Below are 7,299 nucleotides of genomic sequence, written 5' to 3'. Positions count from 1 at the left end.
ATCATTGGCTTAGAGTGTTCTAAAGTCTTTCTATTCTTTGGTAGGTAGATAGATTTGTTAACTTTAGATTTTGAAAGTCACATGTGCATGATCAAGTTGTAAGTATCACCACTAACAGAAATGAACTGTATAATTTTCAAACCAATAAATTGCTCATAAAAAGCATTGTGTTCTAGTGCGGTTGACCAAGTATTTCACAGCACCAGAGCCGACGTTCTTCTACCTGTTTTATAAAAGATCCTTCCCATCCTCCAAGCAGACTTAGAGGTTTTCTCCTCTCTGCTCTTGGGTATCTTGGTCAACTCTTTAGAGCAAGTGTAATGGCCAATTTCTTGGGTCCATTTCCTGTTCCTCGTCATCATTGTGTCCCAGTGCCTGGCATATACCAGGCACTCTGATGTTTTAAGAAGGAATGGCTATGACTTGCTCAAGGTCACACAGCTCTCAAGTGGCAGATAAAAAACAGGGACCCAGATTTTTGCTCTTCCAGGTTTTTTCTTTTCTTTGAAACAATCTGAAAAAAAAAAAATTGTATATTAAAAAAAAAAGTTGTGTTTCATGAACCCAGTAGCTGCTTGATTAAAGCAAAAAGAAATTGCTCGGAGATGAAAAGCAAATGAAGAGAAAGAAATTTCATACCAGTAACCGTTGTCAGTCTATTGTCAAAAAAAAAAAAAAAAAAAAAAATCCACACTTTGCGGATTGTGCTAGTGATGGAGCCATGTCCCAGAACAGGCTTTTGGAATGCCTGCCTTTTCCAGGGAAAACTTGACCACATTCACCTCAAGGTGGTCTCTACTGGGGCATGATTCTAGGGAACTGAGAAGGCCCTCACTCACCAGCTTATCACTGCTAGGAACTAAAACCTTCGAATATCCCTTGTTGCAATACAATATGCCTCAGGAACTTACTGGTGATCTGCTAAAGGGGTGGAAGGTGGAAGGGCTGAGAACTTCCTCATGGAAGATTCTGCATTGAAATAGCAAGGAAGGAAAAGTAATTGAAGGGAGAGTAGAGAAGCAAAATGGTGAAGATAGCAAATGCTTGGAGCTGGTTGTTTTCAGATTTTCAGCCTCAGTAACCCATTTTTTAAAAGGTGAAACCACATTTGAACTTCCCTTATCTCACAGCAAGATTGAAGACTCAGGAGGAAGTGGATCTTTTGAGATTCTTTGACTAGCACAGATGACTGCATTAGAGTCTCTGAAATGCAAAACTATGTGATCCATGTGATATTTTCTCCAATCTTTTCTTATGAGTTGCAGAGCCAAGAGAAGCAGATGGAGAAGGAAAATTATCCCTAAGTAAGCTTTCCTTCAAGAGTAGAAAGGTAAGAGATGCCAGTAAAGGGAGGAAGGAATGAGGGCAGGCAGCTCTGGACAGGAGGGAAAGGTAGGAGCTGAGGGTGGGTTTAGTTTGGGTTCATGTCTAAATTTACTAAGCATCCAGGCACGGTGGCTCACATCTGTAATCCCAGCACTTTGGGAAGCCAAGGCAGGAGAATCACCCAGGAGTCCAAGACCAGCCAGGGCAACACAGCGAGGCCCCATCTCTATTTCTAAAAAATATGTATATTTTAAAAATTTTTAAATAATAAACTTACTGATGTCAGAACCATGTGATATCTAGGCATATGCCTTTGGCAAGAGGATTAAAATTCTTTTTCTGAGACGGAGTTTTGCTCTTGTCACCTAGGCTGGAGTGCAATGGCATGATCTCAGCTCATTGCAACCTGTGCCTCCCGGGTTCAAGTGATTCTCCTACCTCAGCCTCCCAAGTAACTGGGATTACAGGTGCCCACCACCATGCCCAGCTAATGTTTTTGTATTTAGTAGAGACAGGGTTTCACCATATTAGCCAGGCTGGTCTCAAACTCCTGACCTCAGGCTATTGCCCACCTCGGCCTCCCAAAGTGCTGGGATTACAGGCATGAGCCACCCTTCATGGCCTAAAATTCTTAAATATAGCCTGTTTCATCCACTTAAACAATCCTTTCTCTCCTTTACCCGTCTCCCATATAAAGAAACACCAGAAAGAAAACATGCTCTGCAGAAAGAGAGAGAGAGAGAATGTGTTTATTGTGTTTTCAAGAGTGGACTGAGGAATTTTGGCAGCAGGAATATGTAACATTTCTGCTGCAGTGGAGTGACTAGGGTTAACTTTTTACTTCAGTCTTCAACTTGGAGGTCAGGTGAGGTTCTCTGTTTTCATTCATCTCCTTTGACACTTTTCACAGGATCATGGAGCTTTACCAGAAAGGGACTTCACAACTGTCACAACATTTTAATCTCTCCAGGCCTGGGACAAGGTGGAAACCTACAGGTTCCCAAGGAGATAGTTTTCATCATTAGCACTTCAGCCAAAGCCTTAATGCTGCAAAAAGAAAGCATAATGTGGAGCAAGAGTTCCTGCTTCCGCCTATTCTGACTGTAGCTCTCCAGGGCTCTGATGAAGTCCATTGTGATCTAGCATTGAAAAAAAAAGAACGTTCTCTCCTAAGCCTTGCTGCTATTCATACGGGCTCAAAGTGCATGGTTTAATACTTGTAGCTATGAATACTTGCATTTTTCCAAAGGCCTTACTGTACACATTTATTGGGAAAAATCTCTATTTTCTCCCAAGTGGGTTTGAGGTAAAAAGAATCCAGTAAATAGCTATGCATTTCATTAGTCTGGATGAGGGCATGGATTGCTATCGCTGTTTGCCCAAGTGAACGGCTGTTGTAAAGAAGCCCCTTCCAAAATGTTACCTGTGGGACTGCTTTCATGTCTTCATTAACAACAGACACTTGGCATTAGTGACTCAACCACTGTGTTAATTAGAACTCAGACTTGCAGCCCATCCTCAGCTCATAGAATAAACACTGTTTTCCTTTGACCTAATTACAAGATGTTCTTAAACATCATCATTTTGTAAAAGAAACCATGACTACAAATTGCTTTGTGAACCATGCTCGTTGTTGGGACTCAAAATGTGTCTGCAGTTTGGAGAAGGTGTTTGCAGTTTGCCAGCAAAACTGCAGTCCATTCGAAACGATGGTGTATACAGGCAATGGGAATAATCTTTTTGCAGATATTATACACTTCTCTCTACCTTCCCTTACCTTCCACATTACTTATTATTATTATTATTTAGATAGCCCCATCTAAAAAAAAGAAAAGGAAGAAATAAAAAATAAAGCTTGTCAGATCAGAATCCAAATATCCTCTTATTTTATCAACAGATTTTATTTGGTAGGTTCCCTACAGTTAGTTGCTGGCTTCGGTGACATTTCAGATTAGATTGTCATTTCTTCCCCTAAGCCCCAACAACAGCTTTCTATCGTCATGATTGATTAAAAAGCCCAGCAAACAAATAAGCAAATTGCTACACCACCACTATCAACCACGATAAAACTCAGAAACCAAAATATTTTCTTTAAGCCAAAGAGAGTTGATTAAATACCTCATAATGTACTGTGGGTCAGCTGTATTGGGCCACATTGGGTCATTATTGTAGAATTTTATTTGAGTATGAACCCTGAGGGACTGTAATGCCGAGAGCCTTACTCAGCCCTGATCTCCCCAAATACTCCAGTACCATAAGGAAAAATACCTAGAGCAAACCTGTCCAGTCCCCGGCCTGCAGGCCACATGCAGACCAGGACAGCTTTGAATGCAGCCCAACACAAATTCGTCAACTTTCTTAAAACATTATGAAATTATTTATTTATTTGTTTATTTTTAGCTCATCAGCTATCATTAGTGTAGTGTTTTTTGTTTTGTTTTGTTTTTTGAGACGGAGTCTCGCTCTGTCACCCAGGCTGGAGTACAGTGGTGCGATCTCGGCTCATTGCTAGCTCTGCCTCCCGGGTTGACGCCATTCTCCTGCCTCAGCCTCCCGAGCAGCTGGGACTACAGTCGCCCGCCACCTCGCCCGGCTAATTTTTTGTATTTTTAGTAGAGACGGGGTTTCACCGTGTTAGCCAGGATGGTCTCGATCTCCTGACCTTGTGATCCACCCGTCTCAGCCTCCCAAAGTGCTGGGATTACGGGCGTGAGTGTAGTGTATTTTATTTGTAGCCCAAGACAATTCTTCCAATGCGGCCCAGGGAAGCCAAAGGATTGAACACCCTTGATCTAGAGTATGAAAGAAAAAAATACATTTCAAGTGGCCTATGGGATGCTGCCAGGAACCCCTCGGAGATTTCTAGTGCTGAGGACTCTGTTCTTTTTTTTTTTTTTTTTTTTTTGTCTTTGTCAGAAAATATATTTATTATTGATAGTGAGTGAAGTAAAGATGTGAGTATTCACTATAGAGGTTATATCAGCCAAGGTTGCCTTCATATTGATAAAAATACCGTATCTCACTTGTAATCATAAACATTATTCCAGTAGAAGAGGTACATTTTCTCTCCTTTTTGTCTTCTTGCCTGTATAATCACCATAATAAGTTAAAATGAAACAGCTCTTATATAATCAAAAGAGAAAAGAAAGAGAGAGAAAGCCAGCATGCCACATTCTAGACAATTCCACCTAGCACTGCGACCTCCAGATCTGTTTTCTGGCTCTCTCCACCTGGCACTGCTGTCCCCAGATCTATGTTTTCTGGCTCTCTCCTCACCTGACTCCAATTAATTTAGCCCCCAACCCCATTCTGCTTTGTTAGGGTGGAGGTTCACCAAATGATGGGGCTTGCTCAGAAGAGAAATATTTTATGGTCAGTGGAAGTTGAATAGAAAGTACCAAATAGTGGAGAGGACTGCCCTTCTCTTTTAATCATCATAAGAGGGTTTACTCATACTGAAGTGCGTCCTTTAATGACTGATCCCTGATCAAGGCTTTGGCCCTTCAAATTGCTGCTGTTCAAAATGTGAAATGATTCTGCTGAGTCCATTCTTGTTGTCTGTCTTTAGTGGTCTTCTCATTAGTGGTCTTCTCTTCAAATGGGTTATTTTCTTACTAGGAAAAAAAAAAAATGTTCCATCTCTGGAATTAATGTTGATGGTGTTTTGCTCATTCTGAAAGTTTTTATCCTCCCTTCTCAAGCATGCTCTGTTTGGCATGATTGACACAGTGCATATACTGGGTGGCCAGAGAGGAGCATTTGAGGGTCTGGTGGGTGTTCTCACGGTAACACTGAAGAATCATGCTCTGTTTGGCATGATTGACACAGTGCATATACTGGATGGCCAGAGAGGAGCATTTGAGGGTCTGGTGGGTGTTCTCACGGTAACACTGAAGAATCATGCTCTGTTTGGCATGATTGACACAGTGCATATACTGGATGGCCAGAGAGGAGCATTTGAGGGTCTGGTGGGTGTTCTCACGGTAACCTGCAGATCAGCACAGACTGGATGAGACTCATACCGCTTGAACTTTGCTTCTACCTCTTCAGCAGCTTTCTGATATTGTTCAGTGGTGACTTTGTAGAATTCTGAGCTCCTCTGCTCCAGTCTAGCCAGCTGTTTTTCGTAGAATGCATCCTGCTTCTTTAGCACTCGGTCTTTCTCTTCCAGCTGCCTAGCCAGGTGCTTTGCCTTAGCGCCTTCCTCCTCGTTTGATATCCTCTCCCGAAGGATGGCTCTGGTTAACTGCCCATTGGCAGCAGCCCTCTCTCGGTCCAGCTCTTTGGCTTGCTTTAGTCGTTTCTGATCTTTGGATTCTTTCTTGGCTTGCTCCAATGCCCACTCCTCAGCTACTCTTCTTTTCAATTCTTCATCAGAAACTGAGGCACCATAAGCACCAGAATACCGCTGAGACTTCGAATCAGATGGAGAGGATTCCTTCATTCGATCAATCACATTTTCCGAAAGCCAGATGCCCTTCACCACGGTGATGTTCTCATTCTCGTCCGCCTCGAAGGCGACCCGGCAGGTGCTGGTGGTCCCACCCATGGCTCCGGTTCCTGCCCCAGCGGAGACCTAGCGCGGAACCACGAGCACTTCGGGGCCCTCGCGCCCACACGCGCGTGTAAGGACCTGGATTCTTTTCCCACACAGCGGGAGCAAGGCCAAGACCCCAGAAGCAAGGAGAAGGCGCCGATTGAGGACTCTGTTCTTAAACACACAAACCTCCTTCTGGGGAGGTGTTCTTGCTGAATATAACTACAGACCCTTGAGCAAAGGACTCCCTTATAGAAAACAGTGGCGAAAAGCTGAAATAATAACTGGATAATATACAGGTTATTATACAGACTGGCATTCCAATACCACCCTGGAGAGCGTTCACTTAGCAGTTCCAAAGACAATCTTTAAAAGTGTTCTGCCACAGGACCACCGCTAGAGGGCAGGGCAGACCACTTCTGTTTTCAGACGCTTTCTCCCGGCAGGAAATTGAAAGTTACCGTGAAGGATAGGCTGAATGCTGAACAGACAGACCTTCACACTTAAAAGCAACCCCACCCCTGCACTTCACTCTTCCACAGTTTAGGTGCAGAGCAGTGAGTGGGCAGGCAAGCACTACGTCAATTGCATTGAAACAGGATTTCACTGGAAGAAAACACTCTTCCAATGAAATCTGAAGTTTCATAACTTTGATAACTTTCATTTACTAAAATATTCCAGCCCTTTCTATGTGCCAGAGACTAGGCTGAGCACTGGGGATATAAACACAAGTATTTCTTTGTTATTTTCCTCTATAGGTTTACGGTGTAGGTGGGCAGACAGACAAGTTAATTAATCAAGAGATGGTAATGTCCCAAATGCAATATGAGCTCAAAGGAGGGGAACTGGGATTTCAGGTGGGGTGAGCAGATGGGATGGCTGAGAGTGTTGGAGGCTCAAAGACCAAATCAGAAGTCACTGGGTGAAGGAGAGAGACAAGAAAAAGAGGGAATCTTTTTTTTATGAGAAAGTTTTCAGCATAATAATATATAACCGAGAAAATTAATATCCAAATGCAAAATAAAAGAAAAAAAAAAGCCAATAGCTAGCACTAAAAACTGTTATATTTTAACCATAAACTTCTAGTTGTCAGAAGATTTGGGGTAAAGACAACTTAGAAAGAAAACAGCATAACCACGTTAACCTGAAATGAACCCATCTGAATATCATTCCTATTGTGTAAGCAGTTACACCAGGGAATGCCATGGACCAGACTGGGTAGTCCTCTAGGAATGATGAGGGCTGATGGCTGCTATGTGAGGGTGGTGTCCTCACAGCAATTATGTTGGAATGTCCCCATTCCTCTGACACACCACCAAATGTACCTGGAATGATGAACGCTACTGTGGTTCTCAATCCATGCCACGTATTCACATCAATCAGGGAACTTTCAGATGTCCAGCTCTCTCTCTACCTCCCTGTTCTGATTCAATGTT

The 7,299-nt window shown here is 42.8% G+C and overlaps 1 protein-coding gene across 1 annotated transcript; it reads right to left on the bottom strand.

Annotated features, from left to right (window-relative positions):
- Window positions 1–4,803: 4,803 nt before the first annotated feature.
- Window positions 4,804–5,997, bottom strand: LOC103221334 (MICOS complex subunit MIC19-like). Its single transcript, XM_007972219.3, has 2 exons — window positions 5,315–5,997; window positions 4,804–5,132 (listed from the first exon to the last, which is right to left on the bottom strand). The coding sequence occupies exons 1-2, from the start codon at window positions 5,873–5,875 to the stop codon at window positions 5,010–5,012; spliced, it is 684 nt and encodes a 227-aa protein (XP_007970410.1). The 5' UTR covers window positions 5,876–5,997; the 3' UTR covers window positions 4,804–5,009.
- Between the last annotated feature and the right edge of the window lie 1,302 nt (window positions 5,998–7,299).

The sequence above is a fragment of the Chlorocebus sabaeus genome, chromosome 17, assembly GCF_047675955.1.
Source record: "Chlorocebus sabaeus isolate Y175 chromosome 17, mChlSab1.0.hap1, whole genome shotgun sequence".
Taxonomy (NCBI): domain Eukaryota; kingdom Metazoa; phylum Chordata; class Mammalia; order Primates; family Cercopithecidae; genus Chlorocebus; species Chlorocebus sabaeus.
The sequence above is the reverse complement of the archived record's forward strand: the minus strand, read 5'-3'. Positions and strand labels throughout refer to the sequence as shown.